Source organism: Oreochromis niloticus, linkage group LG5 (assembly GCF_001858045.2).
Source record: "Oreochromis niloticus isolate F11D_XX linkage group LG5, O_niloticus_UMD_NMBU, whole genome shotgun sequence".
Classification (NCBI taxonomy): domain Eukaryota; kingdom Metazoa; phylum Chordata; class Actinopteri; order Cichliformes; family Cichlidae; genus Oreochromis; species Oreochromis niloticus.
The window spans coordinates 5,496,263-5,521,860 of record NC_031970.2 but is presented as its reverse complement, the minus strand read 5'-3'; the positions used below and the strand labels follow the sequence as shown (position 1 = coordinate 5,521,860).

The 25,598-nt window shown below is 37.9% G+C and overlaps 2 protein-coding genes across 4 annotated transcripts in view; one reads left to right on the top strand and one right to left on the bottom strand.

The window, feature by feature from the left end:
- The first annotated feature begins 1,904 nt into the window (after positions 1-1,904).
- Positions 1,905-19,285, top strand: LOC100692636 (calcium/calmodulin-dependent 3',5'-cyclic nucleotide phosphodiesterase 1B). Of its 2 annotated transcripts, XM_003451842.4 has the most exons (14): positions 1,905-2,094; positions 3,793-3,906; positions 6,117-6,299; positions 7,339-7,405; positions 7,529-7,645; positions 8,021-8,161; positions 9,554-9,654; positions 11,858-11,983; positions 13,590-13,691; positions 13,909-14,029; positions 16,896-16,977; positions 17,350-17,467; positions 18,484-18,620; positions 19,005-19,285. In XM_003451842.4, the coding sequence occupies exons 1-14, from the start codon at positions 2,042-2,044 to the stop codon at positions 19,097-19,099; spliced, it is 1,557 nt and encodes a 518-aa protein (XP_003451890.1). In that variant the 5' UTR covers positions 1,905-2,041; the 3' UTR covers positions 19,100-19,285. The 2 variants fall into 2 exon arrangements, with proteins under 2 accessions (XP_003451890.1, XP_025762778.1); XM_025906993.1 differs by lacking the exons at positions 1,905-2,094; positions 3,793-3,906 and adding an exon at positions 5,583-5,599.
- Positions 19,114-25,598, bottom strand: part of LOC106098726 (protein phosphatase 1 regulatory subunit 1A) — a 36,386-nt gene continuing 29,901 nt past the window's right edge. For both annotated transcript variants that reach the window (XM_019359371.2, XM_019359373.2), the window contains one exon: positions 19,114-23,614. In XM_019359371.2, coding sequence (XP_019214916.1) covers positions 23,544-23,614 — 71 coding nt within the window. In that variant the 3' untranslated portion in view covers positions 19,114-23,543. The remainder of the gene's footprint in view (positions 23,615-25,598) is intronic.

The window sequence follows — 25,598 nt, the reverse complement described above, 5'->3', positions numbered from 1 at the left end:
TTTCCTGATTGTGTGAACCAAAAATTAAACTTAGAATTAAGTCTTAGTCTTTTAAGAAATAACATCACTGCTGAACCAAATGACTTGATGTCGAATCAAGACTGTAAAACAAAAAGTAATATGTATAAAACTAATGATTATGAGGTTTACAGATAATAAATAATAATAAAAAATGATATTTTTGAGATAAAATATAATAATACTTGACTTTATATCAGTGCAAAATTAACCAAAACTATCTGCAGTGCCCATCACGAAAAAATATAATAATTCTGTTGTTTGCTTGATTTGGCCCTTTAGTCTGACCCACATTGCCGACTATGTTTCAGAACTACATCAGAAACAAGTGAAGCTTGACGCTAAACCAGATTTTGTGGGTTTGTGTATTTATTTATTCTTAAACCTTCTGATGTAAAAACAGATAAAAACACCCCTACGTGTCCTCCTGCACGGTCTGTTTCTGCAACATTTAGTTCCTGTAAGAAACGCAATATTTAGATGTGATTTATGGTGCGACAAAATTCTCCCTCTGAAGCGCAGGAGTAAGCAGTCACTGGCTCAGGTCAGTCCACGGAGAGAGAGCAATCAGAAGGTGCGTGTTCGTCATCATCAGAGACAGACAGGAGTGATGAGAGATAAATGGAGGGGAAAAAACATTAAGATAAAGCAAGAGGCTAGCAACCACACAAAGGAAAATTCTGTTTTCAAAAGGTTATACATAAGATTGACGTCGAAAGAAATACTCCTCTGCAGCCTTTAATTTACATAGAACAGCACGAATATGAGTGTAAGCCTACTCTCTGGTGTTTCCACAAGTTGTTTCTTTAACAATCTGACATTCGATGTTGTTTTCGATGAGGGAAAAAATAAAAACTAAATACCCAAATGTGACACAGGAGATGGAGAATCATATGACATGATGTTACTTATCTTCATTTCTACAATATGCCATGTCATGTCAAAGAGCATGGGAGCATGAGAATAAGTCTGACCCAACAGCCAAAGCAGCACGGCCAAGGAGAGAGAAAAGCCGGAGGCAGGGGTTTTCCCAAGCCGCGTTATTGCACAACTCTCACAATACTCTACTATAAATAAAGGCTGGTAATAGATTTTGGGCCTAGAACTGTAAAAGTGTTTAGAGATGCGCTTCACTGTCTCCTCTGGTCTTCTGCGCTCTGCCCTTTTACAGTGTCTCAAAAGACAGAGAATTCCCCTTTTAGTGTCCAGATAATGCATTTAGCTGACAGTGGTGCACATTTTAGTAAATTTAGGTAAAGCGAAACCAAGAAATCTGTTGTTGAAATGAAATATTAGGATGATTTCACATATTTTTGAAGCTCAAATTTTGTGCACAAAGTACGAAAAAGTATTCAGTTTACATAATGACATTGCCTCATTTTTGTGCATAGCTGCACCAATAACAGCAGTTAACCTACTGCGCTTTTGTGGACGGCTTTCAAGGACAAGTTTTGTTTATGTGTTTTGGTTTGAGTGCCCCTGGTGGGCTTCACTGAAAGACTCTCTGTGCAGTTCTCTGATTTGCGGCCGGTGGAAAATTCTCATTTGGGATTTGAGTACACACTGCTTGAAAGCCTTGCAGTCAACACTTCATCAGCGAGTGAGGTCAACTCTCTCACACCTCACACAACGGGTGTACACATATACACAAACACTCATGGTCTGACAAAGACACTCACAGCAGCTCTCTCTCTCTCTCTCTCTCTCTCTCTCTCTCTCTCTCACTCACACACACACACACACACACACACGCACACACATGTGCACACACTGACACGGTTTGGGCCCGCCTAACCAATCAGAGAGAAGTGGAGTAGGTTCCCCCAGAAGTGGGTGGGAGAGTTGTTGAAACAGAAGTCTGTCTCAGGACACATAAAGTTTGCGTTGGTGGTTTGCAGAACTTTTCTGCTTACCAGTTCCCTAAAATACATTTTTATTTTTTTTTATATTGGCATTGTTTTTTTTGTTTTCTGTTTTTTTATACTGAATTCTGGGGTCCATCAGAGCACAGCTTGAGCGCGGAATGGCTGAACTGGTTCGAATCCGTAAGAAAAAGCTCCAGATACCCATCTCTAGGTAAGACAGGGATTCAATTAATAGACTTTATGTTTAGTTGATTACACACTCCAGCTTCTATTTGATTACATGAACAGGGCAAGAGGACTTTATCAAACATGCTTGCCTTTTTTTTGTTACAATAACGTTCAGCAGCACAGCATTTCTATGCAGGAGATTTTCTGTTTTGCAAAAGTGGAAATATGTGACTCAAAAATACACTCGGGGTTAGAGGGTTATGGTTTGACATGTTTTTTTTTGGTTTTTTTTCAGACCGTACTTGCTCCAATTAAGTTTATAGATTCTTACCCCAACAAGCATTTTGCACTTACCTTTTGGTCGCACAAATATACATAGTGACATGAGAGAAGAAACGCTTTTTACTCCATGTGTGAACACTTGTCTTGCCCACGCTTTTGCTGAAGGAGGGAGCTGTTGCAGAGGTGGTGGGTCATGTGGTTTTGTTTTGGTTAACTCATCTGTTTTTTTAGTTTGAGCAGGGTTCAGAGCTCAAAACCTTGTGGGGTTTTGAGTGCGGACAGGGGTGGGGGTTGGGGTGACGTTTGTTTTATTAATTTGTGCTTGCAAATGAGATGCCATTAAATCCATTCTCTTGTGCTCATCTATACTTGGAGAGGACGACATTCTGCAGTGTGCAGATGTGTAGATTCAACAATGCTTGAGCCAAAGGAGAATTTGTCATCTTTTTCTATAAACACACTTTCACGAGTGCACTTGACGAGTAATTTCCTGTAAACGTCCTGTCAAAGGTTCTTCTGCCGCAAACAGTTGAAACAAAAAAGGCTGTGTTATCATGAAAGATTACTTGAGATAGAAAGTGAGCGGTGGTATTCAGATGCATGCTATTTTTATGACTCAACAGCTTTCAAAAGCCTTTGCCAGCGTGATAAACACTTGAAAAGCTGTGAGCGTCTCATCCCCAGGAGTTGGCTCCATTGCCCGGCCTTACGCTGTTTGAACACAGTCATTCTGGTCACCATATGGGCGACGCACTAAAATGTTTTGAAGAAATTATCTGCGGCACGGATACTGTATATTATCATGTCGATATATTTCTGAAATCAAATGAAAACACAGTCACAGCAGAAAGTTTCCAGTCCTACAAACTAAGAATATGAATTTTAATGACAACTGGATCAGGCGTGGAGCTTTTGGACTCATTCCTGAGAGGAGGTTACAGTAACACACGGCAGGTGGGTTACACTCTGAGCGACATCGAGCATTTGCTTTCTATTATACTTCAGGGGATGTGCTTCCAGCATGTAATTTGATTAAAAGTTTCGAAATCAAAAAGAGGCAGCGTGTTCTCAGAGAACAGTTAGATAAAGCAGAAAATTATGATTTTTTTTCAGGGAGTATATTTTGATATAATTTGAGTTACATAAGGACCTAACCATGGGAAGCTTTCCTCTCATGGAAAATTTGGCACTAATGATGCCCTTTTTGGACAGCTTGGCACTTAAATCACTTCCAAATGAGCTTTTTCCGTTCATGAGGATTTCTCAACTGATTGTTAAAACGCTTTGGACGTCATTTCACTCACTCAAGACAACAACAAGTGCTGTCTGTCTGCAAAGACCTGTTCACAGAGCTGCAGGTTCAAGCTGTTGCTATTTGCATCTCAAAATATCACCAAAGGCACAATAAGTTACAGACAACCAAAACAGCTGTTGATTCTAATATTTCGTTTACTTTCAGGCTGAGGAGCATGCTGAAGCAGCTAGACGAGAAAGATGTTGATTTTGAAGAAATCAAAAAGAACCTGGAATACACAGCATCGTTACTAGAGGCAGTGTACCTCGATGGAACAAGGTAAAATAATACTACAAGACGAAGAAGAAGACAAAGAAGATGAAATTATAGATCAGTTTTGTAGATCAGTGCCGAGCTTTCACATCCTGGATAAGCAGTGAGGGGAAAGCACTAACAACCACAGTATAGTCCTGCCAGAAAAACAATATAAGTGTAAAAGATGTTATCCAAGGAGTGCATGGGCCACCTACTGTGTGATTAGCTTTTATAACTGAAAAAAAGATCAGTTCATTTCTGTTTGATCAGCTTCACTTACATCTTCCTCTGAGTTGTCTTTTGCTTTTAAAGCACTTTTTAAAGACTTTGATGAGAACATTGATAACACTTTCATGTTGCTACAATATGAAGTTGCAATCAGCAGCAGGTTAGCTTAACTTAGTGCAGAGACTGAAAATGGTAACTCACCTTTGTGCATCCCTAAAAGTCCCTAATTAGCACTTAAACAGTGACTCATCTGGGGCAAATTTCACCATTGTGACTAAACTAAATGAACACGGTGTTCTCTAAGATATATAACTAGTTTTGAAACTGTTACAAACAGAAACTAGAAACCAGCATGTGTGAAAAAGTGGCATTTTGGGTTAGCTACTGATGGCTGATAGAAGTGTTTTAACAATCACATGGATTAGCAGTGAAAGTCATATGAAAAAGAAAGTTTTCACAAGAATATATGCAATCCTGTGAAAACACCAGTACACCCCATTATGCGGTAGCTTATTTTCTATATGACCTTATCAGTCTCAAATCATTGTGGAGAATTTTGGCCCACTCTTGAGTTGTTTGACACATTTGTTTATGCAGAGTTCAGTTCAGTCAGGTTGAGGTCTGGACTTTGACTGAGCCATTTCATCATCTTCATTATTATCTTTTTCAGCCATTCTGTTGTAGATTTGTTGGTGTGGTATCAATGACGTGTTGCATGACCTAATTTCACCCAATTTAGTGGTTGAGCAGATGGCCTCACATTTGAGTCGAGCATACTGTGGTATATAGAGGAGTTTGTGTGTGACAATGAGTGAAAAGAGCCCAGGTTCTGCTAAACTAGTCTGAAAACTATTGTTCATGACTGTTGTCAGCTGCATGCATTATGACCAGACATCTCAGCTTTGGTCTTTTCTGTCCAAAACACATTGTTCCAGAAGTATTGCGGTTTGTTTCGATGCAACTTTACAAACCTAAGCCGTGCTGCCAATTTCTTTTTGGAGAGACATGGCTTTTTCCTGGCAGCCTTTCCAAACAAGCTGTACTTGTTCTGTCTTTTTCTAATTGTACTGTCATGAGCTTTAACATTTAATATGCTGGTTGAGGTCTGTAGAATCTGAGCTGTAGCTCTTGGGTTTTTTTGTAATGTGTTTGACCTCGTGGTGTGGTCTGACCTTGATGTGAATCTCCTGGGAAGATTTTTTCATTGCACTCAACTGAATACTCCGCACCAGCAAAATGACAAAGCCTCTGCTTTAATAGAAGTGCCCACACCTTCTGATGATCAGTTAATCAAGTGGATTTGATTAGCTCCTGACAGCTACCTACTCTCTTATTTCCTATGGATGCACTAAGGGTGTACTTAGTTTTTCACAGGACTGCATAGAGTCCTATGAAAACTTTCTTTTTCTCCTGACTTCTCAGGCCTTCCCCTGCATGTCAGATGAGGAAACTGATAAGAAAAGTTTGGTGTCATCAGCACAGCAGCCATGTAAGTGTCTGACAGCAGAAAGTGTTCTTTCAGGACTGGTGGTCTGGTAGCCTGCTGTAAAAAGCCTGAGGTACACAATCCATGAAGTGTGGAACAGAGGAGCTTGTGATTCAGTGTGTCATAGAGAAAACAGAGTGAAAAAACATGTTGCTTTGTGCAATTTTAGGTGCTGTTTCTCTGCTACTTTTTGAGTGGAAGCAGTACGATGAAGTCTCTTGCATTTCATAAAACCAGAGTAAAAAGTTCCAAAAGTCTTTCTGGGAGTAGTAACTTCTTACTTAGCTTATTTAACAGACATACAATTGAAATTATTTTTTAATTAAACTTTTGACTGGACAGCTAATGGAAGTATTTCTAAATAAATCTAATTGTGTAATATAAAATTATCCTTTCACCATTAAAAATCTCTGGACCTCAGTGATATCGCAGAGGCACATTATTAGTGCTGCTCATTCATTCTCAGTCTTCATTTTTACCATGTGTCTTAATATTGTCTAACAGTCACTGTTTCTCACAGGCAGTGTCTGGAGTCTGAAGATGACCTCCAGCAACTGCAGTCAGACGGGGTGCCGTCAGAGGTCACGGACTGGCTGGCTTCCACTTTCACCCAGAAGATCCGCCGTCCTACGCGACGCTCTGATGAGAAGCCTAAGTTTCGCAGCATTGTGCATGCGGTGCAAGCTGGGATATTTGTGGAGCGGTATTATGTTTCTTTCATTTCTATTTCAGAACTGCAAACATAATGAATGATGATGTTATGGAAAGGATCCAAATGCAGCACATGTACTGTAGGGAGATTATAGAAATAAAAGAAAGACCCAGACATGAAAATCTAAAAAACAAAAAATCCAGACAAAAAATGGAAAAGGCAAAAATGATGGAAAGACACAGAACATGACCATGGATTAAACAATGAGGCTAGACTATTCAGAATATATACACAGAGGAGATTGACTGGGAAACGGGACAGTTATGAGGGCAGAACGCAGGAGGAACAATTAAAGGAAGGTAAAAAAGGCTGTAGAGGAGCAGATCATAAAGGACAGAAAAGACAGAAAGTAAATGAGATACCACAGAAAACCTGCCAGGAAGCTAAAACAGGGACACTGCTAAACCAGAAGACCAGGAGAAGGATACACAGCAGGTAAAAGCAAACACAGGGAAACACAGGGGAACGAGAACTATACGGGAACAGAATAAAATAAAATAAAAACTAGGGCCAAAGACTCAGAATGACAGTGAAATCTCAACAAGAATGGAAGCTCCAAACGTCATGACCAGAATCATAATGAAATCAAAACTTGAATGCAAAACTCAAAATGATAAACAAGAACTCAAAAACCTGGCATCATTTTTTTAAAACAGCAATTCATAAAATACTGACTGGAAGACACAGAAGCAGTCATACAGCAGTAACTCTCTTTTATGAAACTTAAATAATAGGAAACAAGGAAACAAGCATCTCATATAATAAAAGTCCCATTATAAATTACTGATTTCATTGTCTGTGCAATAACTCTGATACAAGCTCACACTCTGTTGTTATTATTACATCCACAGCAAACACAGCCCGCTACACACGACTGTGAAACATTATCTCCATTTTCTTGTTAAAACTTCCTTCCAAAGCAGACAGGGACTTTAGAGGATTTATATAAACAGCTCCTAAACCCAGGTCGCTGCACAGCGTCAACATCTGAACTTTAACTGAACTCACCATAAACATTCCCTTATTCCAGGATGTTCAAGAGGGCCTACACAGCAGCCATGCCGGACCAACCTGCAGAGGTCGTAAATTGCCTCAGGGTAAGCCCCCTCTAATCATAAATCTCACAGTGGGTTGGATCTTTGCTAAAAATATGGACATCACATAATCTATCGTATACACACCAAAAGTATACATCAGTGCTTTCCTCTCTTGCTCTTTAGGACGTGGACCGTTGGAGCTTTGATGTGTTTGCTCTGAACTCGGCCAGCTCTGATCATGCACTGCGAACTATGTTCTTTGAGCTGATCACCAGATATGAGCTCAACAGTCGCTTTAAGGTCTTTTAACTTTGCATTTCATTCTTTAGTTTGTATATAGTTCATCGTCTATACAATGACTTATTATAGTCATTGGAGAATTTCAGTGCTTTGGATGGACGATCTCACTGTAATATAATCAGAGCCACTCCGAAGGAGTATTTTTGTGAGAAACTAGTGTTGTCATTTGCAGATGTTATCAGGCATATGGGTTTTATTATCCTTTGTGGTGTTTGGAGGGCTAATGGGTTACCAAATTATGTGTGTAAATCACATGCATCATGCCTTATTACAACATTCAGGTTGTTTTAGCTTTTACTGTTGACATAAACTTTGTGAACCTGTGGTATTTTAAACATAGCTTTACTTTTGATGATTATGTAACCATTTTTGCAGATTCCCATTTCGTGCCTCACAGAATTTTTGTCTGCGCTGGAGAGAGGATACTGCAAATACAACAACCCCTACCACAACCACGTTCACGCTGCTGATGTAACTCAGACACTGCACTGTCTGCTGCTGCGCTCCGGACTCGTGGTACAATAGACTAACCTGGATTTTCTATTAAAGGATAAGGCTGGTGTGATAACTTTTCTTTTTAATTTTCTGAAAATTCCATGAAAAAAATCAAAAGCAACAATGTGTAGTGGCCCACCTTTCAACACTTTCCACCCTCACTGTGGCACTGTGTCCCATTTGCTTTGACTGAATAGACAAATCTTATGATGCCAGGTAACAAATATATAATCTATTCCTTTAGGAGTTACTTTCCTAATTTGCATTGATCTGTTGTTTTTACAAATGGGGATTAAACTGTGTAAAATGTTTTTAAAAAAAATATATCCACAGACTAAAATATCCTAACAACTCTTATGGATTGCAATGACATTTTTTAAAAATACATGTGGCATTCATTATCACCCTGAAGATGAAGGCTAATGACCAGAGTCACTGCCTGACATTAGCACCACAATAAGGATCTATTGTAAAGCGCAAATAACGATCAAATTCCAAAATGACTTTTACTTTCAGAGCCCGCAGTCCTGTGACAATAGAAATGATACTTCCTGGTTTGGTGGTGATGGCGTTGCAGAGGAACAGGATCTGTTCCATTCTAACTTTTCTTTAAGCCACTAAGCAAAACTGTTTCAGAGTGAAAATTATGGAGACTAAATAAAGAGATGATGGCCTTGATGTTTTTCAAGGCCTCCCACACGTTCTAGGCAGTTCTGATGTCAGCACTTTCATCTTGTTACATTGTATCTATGCACTCTATGAGTTGCTGTCTTCATCGTCTGACCTTTATGAAGGATGTCTCTGGAAATATTGCACACAGGCTTTTGGCTTAGCGAGTAAAGCATAATTTATGGTCTTGCGAATGTGTCTGTGTACATTTCCGTTGTACATGTTTCCATTTAGACAGCAAGTGGAAAGGGGTCTTTACCCACCACCCCGAGGTGCTCCAACATCCTAACTGCACATCACTTTATGCACATGACTTACACATCTGCTGAATGCTCATTGGTTTACAAATGTGCCAGAATAGGGAAGTGACAGTAGATTTCACTGGAAACAAGAGAACCACAAAAATTCAAAAATAAAACAAAAAATGCTGCATTAAAAGCACAGACAGTGACTGCAGTGGACACTTTACATATTTTTAACACTGGCTCTGTGTGGGCAAGCACCTACACCATTGGACATGAATGTGGAGCTATAAAAAGCATCATGGGTGAAGCTGCTGTGGTGGGCAAATACAACCACCTTGGTGGGTGGTTGTATTTTGCTACTTCTAAGGGCAGATAACGACAAGATGACTTTTATGAAGTATATATTTAAAACTTTGAATTGAAAGATGGTGTACTTTCTTTTTACCATCATAGTACTCTATTACTGTTTTTTAATGGTTTTATATTTGTGTCTATCAAGCACTGGCTGACAGAGCTCGAGGTGATGGCATCCCTGTTTGCTGCAGCTATCCATGACTATGAACACACAGGAACTACAAATAACTTTCACATCCACACAAAGTAAGCTCTTTTTCTGCAATATTTTCGTAGCCCTGGTACAAAGCTCCAGCTATATATGAGCCATGTCCTGTTATGAAACTGTAAAATAGTAAGAGATATCAGGAAATACAGGAATAGTGAGGTACGCTTTCTTAAACTATAGTTTTAGTAAGAGAGCGAGTGAGAACCCTCTAAAGCAAACACAACTTCATGGACAGAACATCGTATTTTTAGACTTTCCACATAGGAGGACTGAAGAACGTAGTCTCTTGGCACCCATCATCATCATGCTTTATTTTGGGAATAAAGTACAAAGATGCCTCCCCACAGTAAAAGCACACATCTTAACAGCAGATCTATCCCAAAGTCAGTAACTCTACTTGGAACTTCATCTGACTTTGAGACAGACATGTAATATATATGATATGGGCTGAAAAATCAGTGTAATATGTTATTATGTATAGCACCTTTAACAACAGACTTTACAAAGTGCCTTGTCTGACAAGCAAAAGGACACAAAGGGAATAAAACAACAAAATCAACAGGTGCAATTTATTTAAAGTTGAGACAGATTCAGATGGAAAAAAAAAGATTAAAATGTGGCTAAAAAAGAAACACCCCCAGAAATAATATGCAAGATGAGAGAGATGTTATTCAAACATTAAAAGCCTATAAAGGACGACATCACATGAAGTGGAATCACATAAAAGCATGTCTATAAAAATGTATTTTAAGAAGTGATTTATTGGAAGCCTCTGATTCTGAGCCTTCCTCATTTCAAACATTTCTCCTCATTTCATAGCTGACAGGCCCTGATGGGAAAGCCATGCCTGCATTTGACATTAAGCCTCAACTTTCAGGCAGAAGTGCTGCCTGAACGTGGCACAGGGCCAGACACGAACATGTGTTAAACGTGATCGTGCTTAAAATCAATTCTAAAACAGGCAGGGAGTTAGTAGAGAGGATCAGGATCGGGGTAATGTGCGTCTGCTAAAACGAGTAGGAAGCCAAGAAATTAACTTTCCATGTAAGCCAGAGGAGAACGTAAGTAGCCAAACCTGGTGATTACCAAAGGAACAGTACTCTGCAATGCAGTACTGTGCAAAAGTCTTGAGCATCAAGTTCTTGTGCCTTGGCCATTTTCAGAGGAATGTTTGGGGATTTTGTTTGATGATCTGTTGTCCACTGAAGCCGCATCAGAAAAGACAGATTTAGGCTGTTTTTGCCTTTTTTTCCTCATTTTCCAAGCAGAAATATAAAGAAATTAGACTTTTGCACTGTAGTTTGTAAGATTAAGTAACATAATTTCTAATTTCCAGGTATTGAGTTGAAGAAAATGTTCCACCCAGTATTTATGGAATATAACTATATAGACTAAATATTTTATAGCTATAAAGTCATCAGCTAGACTTTTAGGGTCACTAGATTTTTTTTAGGAAGGTATGTCTCTGTGTCATCTGCATAGCAACGAAAGGAAAAACATTATGAATACATGAGCTTGTTTCTGCCGGAGGTTTCTTCCTGTTAAAAGGGAGTTTTTCCTTCCCACTGCCGCCAAAGTGCTTGCTCATAGGGGGTCATATGACTGTTGGGTTTTTTTCTGTATGCATTATTGTAGGGTCTGCCTTACAACGTAAAGTGCCTTGAGTCACCTGTTGTTGTGATTTGGTGTATAAATAAAATTGAACTGAATTGAATCATGAACACTAGGAAATTACAGACCCACAGAAGTCTTACCAGTTTTTTTTTTTTACTTTAATACACACTTTTGTGTTGTCTTTAAAACCATTTCCTCAAGTGTTTTATTCAATGTTTGTTTTAATGGTGAAAGGTGGCAGAAGCTTAAACATAAATACTAATTGGAAAACTTTCCACAGTGGGCTTTATTACCCATTTTAACAGTCGAAAGACAATAAGTGGATACAGGATGCCTGATTGAGAAATCCGTTAATTATCTTATTTAGTGAGTCATTAATACCCACACTGTGTCATTTTTCATTACATCCCACCTCCTCTTCAGCACTTTAAAATTCATCATTAAAGGCTTGCAGTCACAGTCATTAAATTGTTCCCAGAGGACTCTCCTTTTATCTCAGTCTCACCTCCTTCACTCAGAGCAACTGTCATATTAGAGTTTTCACTTTAATGCACAGGAACACTTTACAACCTGCCCATCTGTCTGTCGACTGTCTGTAATAATCTCCACTCACCTTTTGTCTCCAAGGTCAGAGTTTGCGTTGATCTACAATGACCGGTCCGTACAAGAGAGCCATCACCTGAGTGCAGCATTCCGCCTACTGCTGGACGACCAAATGAACATCTTTATTAATTTGACGCGGGAGGAATGGATGTAAGACCTCAAAATTTTACAGTGTTAATGTTATTTTTATATTTTCATAATCTTTCCAGCTTCTCACGTGACCCCCCACATATTTAATAATAATTTAACCTTTTTTACTGAGTTAGTTTGAAGAATTTAATAATGATTTCTTTTTGCCAGAACATGACAGAACGGTGCTATTAGCCATCTAAAATATGCAAAATACATTTTTTTCCAGAGTTAAATCTTTAAAATGACCCATTTTGACTTCAGAGCAGACAGTCACAGGGAGACATAAATATGTCATAGAAACGTTTTCCCTCCTCTATTAGCAGTGTGATCAGTTGCTCATGATGGTGTCAGTTCAGTATATTACACTGTGAACCTGTTGATCTCTTGTTGGAGAAACTCTTTTGCAGTCTGTATGTACAAACTTCACAAGCCTGTGTAAAAATGTCCCCGTTGATCTGTTGGTGTTAAAGGGCATTCTGAAAAGTCAAAAATCCCCTCCAGAAATAAATGAGTTAAAAATGTCATAAATGACGTTTTAACCAACAGCAACATTTAGTTAGAGTCTGGGCAAAGACTCTATCTGACAAGACAGCCTCTTTTTTCTTAAAGCAATAAATGTTGACTAGAAGTTCAGGTTGACATGGTTGAATTTGTACCTGTAGGCAGATTTGGTTTGCAGTAAGTCCTCACATATGCATAAGCATGATACAACATAATGAGGAAAATAAATAAGGGAGAATTCAGACTGCATCATGTAGGAGAGCAAAGCTATAACTTGTTTATCTTAGTGTGTTTCCAGTGTGACCTCTAGGAAAAACTAATTGGCCAATAAGTAAATTTTTTTTTATTAATTAATAGTTTTGTTTTATTTTATTATGGACATATGGAATCGACTGAAACAATTGCAATACATTTATTCAGCAGTTTTAAATACCAACTTCTGTAGTGTGGAACTAGTTTGTGGCTTTCGACAACATTTAGATTTTTATTTATAATTATGTTATTATTCTATTGGCATTATTTTACATATAAACTGACATCCCGATGCTTTAAGGAAACAGCCCCCAGACCTCAAGTTGGTTAGTGCACTTATGTGAAAGCATACAGTGTCTCTTCTAGCTGACCCTGATCTTTGACCTCCTAGGATATCGTGTAATGACATATTCACCAAACAGCAGAGGATAACAGACATAACAAACTCTGACTACAGCGTCTAAACTTGGAAATGTAGTAAATAAGTTGCATTTGGTAGATGCTATAGGAATGTTGTGATACATACATTTAAAGTAAAAGTTAGCTGTAGTTGATGGTCTGCGGTGGAGTCTGCGATAACAGCATATCTATACTCTGTATAGAGTTTCTGTATTGGCTGCTGCTTCATATATTACTCACAGAATATGCGATTGGGGGAGCTGTGCAGATATCACACAAGATAAACCCCAGCTGCATACTTTAATGGGCTTTTCTAGCAGTCAGTGTTGCCATGGGAACAAGGAAATCTATCAGGAAATCTAAACAGGTTACAACCCCATTGAGCCTTCCTGTCTGTCATTTTTACTCACTCCTCATCAGCCAAGGTCAACTTGTACACTTTGTGTTTTTGTGTGTGCGTGCGTTCTCACAGGGAGCTGCGGTCACTTGTTATAGAGATGGTGTTGTCCACGGACATGTCCTCCCACCTGCTCCAAGTCAAAGCGATGAAATCCTGTCTACAACAACAAGAACGGTACTGCTAATGGACTGTGCTGTTGTTTGCACTGTGGCGCATAATCAACAGGCCACGTAATGGATGCTTGGAGTGCAGTGAGCTGATTAGAATAGCCTGCACATAATGCAGGCAGGCAGTTTAGTTTCAGGCTAGCTGCTGTTTAGTCTGCTTTTCAGTCTGGAGACACAACAAAACAACAGTTAAAACAGTGCTTGCCTTATGCTCTCTACACCAGGATTGACAAGCCCAAAGCACTGTCTCTGTTACTGCACACGGCTGACATAAGTCATCCATCCAAGCCTTGGGCGCTGCACTCTCGCTGGACCAAAGCCTTGATGGAGGAGTTTTTCAGGCAGGTAGGCACTATATATATATATTCTGTTTAATAGGCCTGAGATATGTCCTATTTGTTGTTTGTCATCTCGCTATGCTCTTCTTTTTATTTCACACAAATTCAAGGGCAGAGTGGCAGGCTCCTCTCTGAGCCTGGTTTTACTGCAGATTCTTTCCTGTTATGAATAATTTTTTTTCTACTTTAGAAAAGTGCTTGCTCAGTGGGTCTTTACCCTCCATTTTTAAGCACTCTGAAATGACTATTTTGACTAGTGATGAGCATGGATTCATGTCAACAAGGATAACTAGAGATGTGAAGAAGGGAGTGCAGGGAGTGCAGAGTGCGTGGAGATGAGTGTCAGCTGTGATTTGATTGGCTATGACGTATGGCTTAGAGTTGGTGGCAGTGTCACCAAACGTAGTCATCTCTGTGGTGGGAGTGACAAGGATGGACATGATTACAAATGAGTACATCAGTTAGAGTTAGAGAGATCAGCCTGAGATGGTTTAGACATGTGCAAAGGAGGGATAGAGCATAAAGTGGACAAAGCATGTTGAATGTGGACCTCTCTTCATGAGGAAACAAGGAAAAGACGACTACAGAGGAGGTTCATGGATATAGTGAAGGAAGGCATGAGACAGAGGAGGATAGTGTGGCAACACCCAAAGAGAGAAGCTGAAAGAAGATTTGTTTTAGATAAAAGAATAAACTACTTGTTGCCAACAGTTAGATGAGAAGATGAACAGTAAATAGTGTGTAGTCAATAAAGAGTTTAAGCCAGCAGCTACCCAGCTCAGCTTAGTGCAAATACAGAAAACAAGGGGAACAACTAGCTTTAATCTCGCCAACCAACAAGAAAATCTGCCTGCTAACTTCCAAACTCACTAATTAAAACAGGACATCTTGTTACTGGATAAAAATAAAGTGTAGCTACTGTGATTCCACTGTTCTTACATCACTGGTTCCATGTTGGAGTCCAGATCCAAATTTGTGAGCTTTCTTGTTCACTATACTCTGCAGATGAATGATGATTGTAGATGATTGTAGAGGAAGTGCAAATCCTCCAATTTGATCCCTCAGTCGCAAAAAATGTTACACTGGAGCCTTTTTGCCTGAAGCCATACCTCAGAGAGAGCTTAGTACACAGTATGTTAGGCCTCTCTCTTTATCCTACTGTACCAGACATTTACTTCCTCTATAGATCTTATTCGTCTCTATGCCTTCACTTACTTCCCTTATTCGCCAGGCCTCTGTCGTTCGACCTTGCTGATGAATTACATGTTATGCTGTACAGTATTGTTGTTTATCTGTTAGGATTGCCATTAGCTGTGCCCTAAACACAAAGCCAACAAAAGTGATGAATATATTTTGTTGCCTGTAGCGGTTAAATCCAGCATTTTCTCATTCGGCTTCCTACATGCACTTACATGCACTGGCTTCCCAGTATATGTGAATGCCCTTGTGATATGATTTTCAGGCTTGTTAGTAAGGATGGCACTCATTTCATTTTCTAAAACAAAAGTGCATTAGTGTCTGTCTCAAAGGTTGTCCTTGATTGCATGTGGTTTAGATGCCACCTCATTTGTAGTTCTCAGTGGTCAAAGGCTTTTGCCACACAATGAATGTAAATTCAAAATATAAAAGAACGCCTTATGTTGTATTCTTAGACGTCACCATATCTGCCCTGGTGGTCCCTGGTCCCATCTGACTGGTTAGCTCTGTTATTAACTGCATGATTGATGAGTCAAAGGGCTGTATGCCTAATAAGAGGCAGCAGTTTTTGTAAAATGCTTGTATAGGGAGGGTGGGAAACCTTCAGTGGGGGATATCACGTCAGAGCTAAAGAAATCCATAAAGATAGCTCGTTGATATGACGCAGAGGCAGCAGAGAAGGAAAATCTCTCCTAACAGGTTATTCTGCATTACCTTGGTACTGAAAAAGAATCGATCTTAACAGCTCAAGTTTTAACCCTTTAAAGCCTGAACCATAAAATAATCGCTTTAATAATAATTGTTTATTGAACATTCTGACAAAATAATAGAAAATAAATATGAATTTGCATAATTTGTTTTAATTTGTATCATATTTGCTTTATTTTGTAATTCATTGCTTAAAAATTTATTATTTTTGTTAAGGTTTTTTTAAGATAACACTGATTATGTAGTCTCAAAAACTCATGTACATATCATAAATAATGTAATGCACTTGGCTTTAAAGGTTACATATAAATAGAGGAAATAGAGGACTGCTGAGAATCAGTGTTGTTGCCTTTAAAGCCTCACAAACCCCAACAGAAACTCAAGCTATCATTTTTTTGTTGACCTTTGGGGAAAAGTATATAATAAAACAATATAATGAGCCAAAAGCTGAAGACTGCAAGATGTGGCTTTTGGTCTTGACTTTTTAGAGCAACAGCTGACGCTAGAGCTGTTCTTCAGCTCAGCAGGAGATGCAGTTATCCAATCAGGTGGAGGGACTCTTTCTGTTGATGTCTGAGTTACTATGAGAATATAATTACCCCGCAGAGAAAATGCTCACTGTCCTCATTGTCTGGCTTTTTGACGATGTTAGTTGGCACGACTGTTGTGAGTGTATTTACAGTGAATGCTGCACAAAGCTACTCGCACTCTGCTTTTTTTACTACCTGGATCTGAAGGAGAAACTTCACAGATTAGGTGTGGGAGAGCTCTGTTGTCTCAGAAAACAAGACGTGGTTTACCTATGAAACACGTTTTCTTTGTGTTTGGTGGTTAATTAAAAAAGGTTTGAACAGTCTCATAGTTTCAGAAGGCGACTGTTGGAACAAACTGACCTTTTAAAAGTTATTTTCAGGTGTTGTGTGGGATGCCCTTTAAGTATCTTCTTTCTCTCTTTCTATCTTTGTGAGGGTGATAGAGAGGCAGAGCTCGGCCTCCCCTTCTCTCCACTGTGTGATCGACAAACCACCCTAGTAGCTGAATCCCAGATCGGTACGTCTCATAAAGCACACACTCTTTTTTAAAAACCAGCTTCCTCATCGCTTTTGTCTGTTGTCTATGCCTTTGTAAGATATTCAATAAATATCCGCCTGATACATAAAACAAGTCAAATGTATTCTCTAGTGAAGCTAATCACATTTTTTCTCTTTCCAAATGTAACAAGCCAGTAGCAAGATTTATGTGAATTTTGTTTTTAACAGTTCTCAGTGATAATGCAGCATATGCCCTTTGAATTTTATTGTTTGAATCACTGAAATGCACTTACATTTCTTTACTGACATTAAAGACGTAACAAGGTGTTAGTATTTTTGAGTCAGCAACATTTTATTTCACATGTTGATACGCTGGATTTTGTTCTCGCAGGTTTCATAGACTTCATTGTGTATCCTACATTTTCTCTGCTGACCGATATGGCTGAAAAGATTGTTATTCCTTTGGTGGAAGAGAACCCAGGTCCACCAGACCCCTGCAACAGACATAGGTAAACACAAGGCCTGTGAAACCTGCTGGGAAAATAAACTTTATTGCACTTTTGGTTTTAGATATTAATATGTTAACAAAGTGTTAACACCCAAGCATTTAACACACATAAAAAAAAATGTGAAAGACTGATGTCAGCATGCCAGAAGTGACCATATTTGGACGAGTTAGGGTTAGCGTCAGCTAATTCTAGTCCGTTCTAGCTAGGCTGGTTGGAGAACTCTGTTGTTACTGTGATGTTGAGTGGCACACAGAGTTTGACTAGAACTGATTTTTAAACTCTTGAAAACCTACTTCCTTCGTGTGTCTTAGTACAATTAACGATTAAACGGCTCCATCTGTCACTCAGATGGACAGACACAGCACTGACACTGCATAATTTTTAGCTTTAATAGAATTCAAACTGGGGACTTATTAAAAAATATATCTATACAGTTGTCTCAAAAGGAGGAAATTAACATCAAACTTTTTTCAGGCTTTAATTATGTTGTAAAGCTGGTCAGTTTAACGTGAAGGAGTCGAGCTCTGGTTATTCAGGAAACTTCAGTTTCTGGCACTTTCACAGTTTTACACTTGGAGGTTGCAATTTCATTAATTCTTTGCTTTGTAGGATGTCTATGTATATGTTTATCATGTACACCATGTTTTTTTATGTTACTATCATTTGCTGAGTTGGTCAAAAACCCATAATTATGACTTGATAATTATTCAAAGGTGAACTAATCTCCAAATCTGTAATAGTAACTGTTCAGTTTAGACACACCAGAAGGATAACCAAAGTCAGTAGGGACCCAAAAGTATCAGCACAAAATCCTGTTTATGTATTGCTTATTTTCTTTTTAATTTGTTTTCTTTTTATTGAAGATATATTTGAGGATAATTTCATAGAAAAAAGTGCAATCCTTTACCTTGGTAAGGAAAATCTCATTAAAAAATATCAAATGGAGGATCAGCAGAGTCGTTTGTTTTCATGACTGGAATATGAATATGCGCACAAACACTGTTTTCTTTCACCAGTAATATTTGGAAGGAGAGCTCCAGAGGTCTGCAGTGGAGCCTCGCACACATCACAGCTGAGCTGGTGAGCTTCCGCTCTACTTGGACACGACACACCGAAGACAACAAGCTCAAATGGAAGGAAAGTGGCTCAAATGGTGGGTTGCATAATTTTTTGTTTATACGTGCAAAAATCACAAATATGCATTAAAATATAAAAAATAAACACAATTGAGGTTTTATTTAAATGTCTATAGTTAATTTTATATTCAGCTTAGTCTCTTTTTCTGCTCGCACTTATTTCAACAACTCAAATTTAAAAAGATCACCTTTAAAAAGCTTGACAACCTCTTTTGAAGTAGAATAAAAGACCTGTCGCTGATCTGGCTTGTTCCATAAATGCGCTCAGTACCCTTGATTTGATTTGTTATCTAAATTCATTTTAGAATGATCTCATGTTGAGATGAATTCATACAGATATTATTTTCTGTTCAACCTAACTAGATTTTCTGATGTCTTTTCCAATCTTCTATATCCTCCAGGATTTTCAGACCCCAGCGAGACAAAAGAGCAGCGATCGAGACAAGAAGTGTTGTCAGAAAAATCCCTGCAAGACCCCACTACAGATACAAAATAGCAGACAGCAGTTCATTTGTAAAACGTGTTTGCAGAATAGAAAAAAAGTAACACTTTTGTAACAAAACTCAGATACCTTTTACTTTAACAACTGAGAGATCTTCCCAGGGTAAGATGTAGCGTAATCATAGAAACTTCCTCATGTCTTATTTTAAATGTAGCATACTACAATAATTTAAATACAAAAGTACACATGCTGGTCATGTTATACAGTCTAGTCCATATCATTAATTTAATTTGTCATCTAAACAGCTGTAAGTTACATTTGAACTTTCAAAGCATAAAACAATCATTTAACCTTGAAATAAACTTTGTGTCATATATGAGTTTTTCGTAGTCTGTTTCTTTGTCTGGGACGTATTTACACACGGGCCAGTAATCCAGACATGACAACTCTATATAAGAACTTAAGTTAAATAGATTATGTTTTGCATTTTTCAAACATACAACTGTTAACCTTTTTACTTAAAAGCAATATTTTAAATCTCCTTTGAAGAGCCTTTATTGCAGAAGGTAAAATTTGATATTATTCACTGCGGTCTGTATTAATTATCTTATATTTAGAAAGCAATCATACCATAGTTCCTTGGTTATTGCACCCCAAAAATAATGATAATCAATGAAAAACTAATAATGTAACTGAACTAAAGAGGCTCTTAGACTTTAAAAGGGAGAAATACTTGAAGGAATAAGTAGTAATAATAAATAATAAAGAAGTAGAGGCCGATGTTTGGTCAGCCAAGATTATCAAAAAGATGGTAAAGCATGCATTCAATTGAAAATGCTCCTTTGTTAGATTCTCACTTTGACTTTAACATGCAAAGTTAAAATTAATGTTTCCTCAAAAAAAACATCCTTTGTGTTCTCTGCTCTCCCAGCAAGAGGAGCTATAGAGCAAAGACTGCAATGGCCCGGGGGGCTTCATATTTTAACGCTCGTCAGTGGAGCAGTTTGGAATTGCACCATCGGTTTTCTTCTTACAACAGATGGGAAAAATATGTTTTTCTAATTTGAATCAGTTGGTAGTCTTTAAATGAATAAATGCCACAACAACAACTGAAGACACAGCTCTGCTGCTTGTCAGTGTGATTTGCATGATTTGAGCTTCCATCCCAACACCCACTTTGAATATAAAATGAATATAAATCCATCACACAGCAAGACAGTAACGACTGTTACACAAAGAGTCTTGTGTTAAAGAAAAAACTATTCTATAAGATATGGATATCCTTTCTATAATTCAGCTAAATTTTAGGTGCAACAGCGTAAATGTACATCACAAAATATATTTTTAAGTCTCGCTAACTGTTAAAGTGCAATTGGGCTTTTATTCTGAAAGGATCCTTCACTACATCCACCTCCAGTCACAAAGGTGAAATGCTTTAACAGCAAAACTAAACATACAGTATCCCACGCAGCTTAAACTGCTGCAGTGTTGCAAAATGCATTTGTGAAATCTTGTCCTTGTATGAAAAATATATGTGCTTTTATGCTCTTGCCTCAGAGTGCATTAAATTATTTAATAGCAGAGCGTCTATTTTTAGAGTAAAGTTAAAATCAGCTTTAGCTGAGCGCATGACCAATGATGCAACGATATGTGAAGGCTTTGAGAATTCCTACTAAAATACATCTGGCTTCCTTTTTTGACACTTGAATAGGAAAAGCTCTCCTGGTTCTTTGCATCTTCATACTGACACTGTTGATGAAGTTCATATAATCTTTCCTACAAAAAAAGAAACCAAATCACCAATTTAAACATTTTATTGTATCAAACAAATTTAGATTACAGATGTAATCATCAATCAGTTAAAACTAGAACAAAAGAAAAAATCCATGTTATTCAAGTAAAGTACACTACTACCATTCAAAAAACAATTTTACCCATAAATACATTGCAGAAGAAAAACATAAAGCTTGCAGAGGAATGTTTTACTGTTCTTCTTGTTCATCGTGGATAAAGTGACCATTGTTGGCAACTGAGTAACAAACAGCTGTTGCTGTGGCTGATTAATCTCCTAAAGTGACACCGAAACTTCAGATCTAGTTTTGTTCATTTATTTCTTTTAGACATGTCAAGTATGATGTGAAGGTTATAGAAAGATTGTCACATAATGCCACTTCAGTGATACAAACGACAGATTACATGACAAATATTTAGTGTGCTGATGACTTTATGATGTCTTTGTTACAAACTAGAATTCAAATAAAATGCAGCAGTTTTAAAAAAAAGTGTTTAAATTTGTTGTTTTTGTACAAAATGAAGCACAGTAAGTACCTTGGGCGTAGACAACAAGTCACTGTACATTCAGTGCCATGCAAGAAGGTGTTTCATGACCAGAATTTAAATTCCCAAGAAGCATTCATGTGTCAAAAATGAGGGTGCAATTTACTCACTGGGGATGGATTCCTCCTTGTTAATCCTAAATATGGAAATGGAGCTTTAGAGACGATCGCTTGTACCCTGTTTATCAACTAGACATTTACAAGAAGGGCAATAGTCTAGTTATCAGTACATGCATTACTGTAAACTGACGTAGCTTTCTACTTCTTATTGAGTAACAATTGCTCACACAGGGTTTAAAGACTTAAAGACAGGCTTTCTCCCTCCTTTTATGCTAAAAAGAACTAAAATTATTTTGGGGAAACGTCAGAAATGCTTCTCTTCAGCTGTCTGCATGTGTGTGACTGACTGACAGGAGTTTGAATCTTAGCCACACAAACAACAAACATATCTGCCCTGTAGCCTTTAAGCTACAAGCAATCGTTAGCAGTGGTCCTGAAGCATAGCCAGGGGACTACACCAGAGTCAGAGTCAGTCCAGTAGTTAGATGTGGTTTAATGTGCTGCACTTTAGCTAGCAGGTTGGGTTTTCTGTTTTCTCTCATTCAACAAGCAGTGCCTTCCTATTTGTATCGGCACTAATTCTCTATTCTGAAAAATGAAAACAAAACCAGAATGACAGCTGTTACAGTATAATTAGTCTACTTTTCTGATGGCTGGACTGGTTCCTGACTGGATTTTTTTTTACATTTTGCAACGCTGCTTACAGAGTCAACACCTGCAGGCTTGGGATGCTGTTAAAGCTGAAAATAATTGTGTTTTCTGGGATTATTCGTGAATCATTTCATCTAGAAATGATCAGGTTTAAAATGTTTCCAAGAAATGACATTATACATCTTGTCTGTTTAGAACTGCAGAGCATGAAGCTGCATCTACACAGAGCTCTGTGTGTGTAAAAGTATTGTCTTTGAGGTCATTTTGGAAGCTTTCAAAGCCTTGCTGGACACAATCACTGCAACTGTGAGCGCAGAATGTATGAAAATAGACTTAAAGCATGAAAATACACTTCTATGGATTGAATTTCATTTAATGCCCAGTGTGATTAAGGTATGAGCGACTCTTCTGTCAGACATATGTGGGACAAATGTCTGAAGAGAAGGTCTGAAATGTGCTCTGTGTAGACACAGTTCAAGGCTGTGGTTACCAAACTTTTTCTGGCACGCCCGCCTTCAAAAGTCGAGCAAGGATGACAGCTCAACAAAATACAGATCAACAGCATACCATCATCAGCCTCTTTTTACATTTTTCAGTCAGTTTAGTTTCACCTTATTTTATAACTTTGGTAATCACAGCCACCCACACACAGTGCTTGTCTGCCCCACCAGGGAGGCTCGACACACAGTTTGAGACCCACTGGACCCAAAGGAAATCATAATTATGATCAAAAATAGCTTTCTAGTTTCTTCCATGTGTTTAATCGACTAATTATCAATAATGTAAAAAAAAAAAATTGCAGTTGGTCTTAAAAATATTTGTAAATATCAACCGAGTTGTTCAAAAATCCAAATATATGTTTAATATAAAATATCAATAAACCCACATTCTGCCTTTACTGATTGCTCATAAGAGACGGCATTTGAATTTAAATTGATGGTTTTGTCTCTGGTTACTTACCAGGCTCTGATGCTATTTTATTGCTATGACATGGAACAATAAATGTTGAATTCATGGCACGTATAAATTGATTGAAAATGTCTAAACTGATTACAAATAAAATATTCATTGTCTTTGATAATGCAACGGGATGTTAAACTTGTGACAGATTATGATAATGTGTGTGTGAGTAAGACATTACGAAAGCTTGTCCCGTAAACCAGATAATAAATCCCAGTTGGGGGAAACGATAGGCTAGTTTTAATTTAGTGCAGGGGGAGCTTTAACAAAAACAAATATAATTATCGAACTGTCCCTCTACACAAGAGTTGTGACACAAAGTAAATGTAGAAACTTTTGTTTTTGTTCTCAAGGTGGTAACTAAGGCCTGGCCGTAGAGGAATATAGAAGCCCTGATGTTTTGAAAAAGAGAATCTGCAGACACAATCTTCTGTCATTGTGTAGGGCTGACTGAGCAGACTGAGCAGCATTGTGTTGCACAGAGGACGGCTCTATTTCTCTGTCTTCAGGCTGCATTTCTTTGTCTTCTCCTCTGCCGGCTGACTCACTCCTGCTTTTGTTTCTGCAGAAATATAGACAGAGACATAAAAGAGTGAGAGAAGAGGCTGACGCTGGAGATTTTAATGGACTTGTGCAAGTAAACAATAAATATTTTGGGACTTTTCTTTACAGCTTATTTAGTATTTCTCCAATTTGTTCTTTTCGCTGCTGTGATTTTTTTTGGGGGGGGGGGGCGCATATGAAGAGTAAGGTAAGCGTGTAATCGACATACTGCTGCATAAACTTTACATGCATTTAGCTTTTTATTGATTACTGTGGACATTTATTAAAGCTTTCAGAATCACTGGGCGTTCACATAAGTACATGTCAGAATTAACAGATACCAGATGAAGCCTAGTTTAAACCAATGATGTGGGATAAATGAAACAACAAACCCAAAGCGTGTTTTGGAAAGCACAGGTGTGTTGATGATGCTCGGGTTCCACCTTGGTGAAGTATTCAGCTGAACCAGGATAAAGCAAAGGACTCCATCTGTCTCTCTCACTCTGGCTTCCTGTAGGTATCTGCACACTCATTGCTAGTTTAGTGTATGGTTGTGAACATTTTTTTTGTCATGCTAAAATAAATCGCTAAAAATAACAGTCTCTTTCTCTGAGCTGAGTTCTGCTTTTGTCTGATATTTGAAGACTGAGTGGTGAGAAACTGAAGTTCAGTGTTGGGGAGTAACAGAATACATGTACCGGTGTTACATATTTAAAATACAAAATATGAGTAACTGTATTTTGTTACAGTTACCGTTTAAATAGGTGATAATTAGAATATGGTTACTTTGTTGAAATAAATGGATTACACAGCATTTTCAGTTTCATATGTTAGGCTATCGACTCTCTAATTTTGATAATTAAACGCATTGCCAGAAACCCAAACAAAGAGCCAATAAGAGGCTCTAATGTAAACGTCTTGTTAATGCTGGTGGCATCAGTTAAACAATGGACCCGGAGCTAGCACAACAGAGGCAGCAGTGCATGGGCAGGCAAGTCATGCACTGTCAAAGTCAAGAAAGTCAGTTCTTTTTAAAAACGAATGTTAGCCTACTGCAGCTACCTTCGTTGAGGTAGCTACCTGGGTTATGTGCCACTTCAGTACCTTCGATGTACTATTGCTGTGTGATTTATTACTATTACTGAAGGCTACTCACAATATACCAAGTAATCCAAAGTATTCACAGTATGTTACTCGCATTGAGTAACTTAACGGAATACATTACAAATTACATTTTGGCGCATGTATTCTGTAATCTCTAGTGAATACTAGAGATGGCACGATACCACTTTTTTATGTCCGATACCGATACCGATATCATAAATTTGGATATCTGCCGATACCGATATGAATCCGATATTGTGTGTTTTTTAATCAATAAAACAGTTTTTTTTAATATCTTGCTGCATTTTGTATAAGTTCATACTCAAGTTTAAATAAACAACAACACTAAAGCTATTCTGTTATACCTGTATGTAAAAAATACACTGCACCCAAAATATTTCATAGTTCAGCAACACTGATCAATCTAATAAACCTTACCTAACTTAAAACCTAACTTAAACCTACTCCATCCTCCCTATTCTGGTATTTTAAAGAGTACTTAGCAGAAATATTAAGCAACCTAACTAATAGGGTTGCAAACTCCCAGCAAAAAAAATAAAATAAAAAAAAATAGGGAACCCTCCACCTCATGATGCTTAATCGATGTAATCAACTTTAATTTGATGCAGGGTGAAAAAAAATGCACAGAAACAAATTATTTTTCAAGAATAATTAAATAGATTCAACATCTTTCTTCAACAGAATTGCAGAATTCATAGACGGTACCTTCCCAAAGGAAAAAGTACTATAGCTTACTAGGGTATATAGACTTAAGAGTTACTATATATAGTAATGGACTTCTATACATTTTACATCAGATTAAAACTTTGGGTGTAAGATTCAGATAATTATTTATTAAAAGCTACATATTTTAAATGAGAATAAGAAAGAAAAGTATG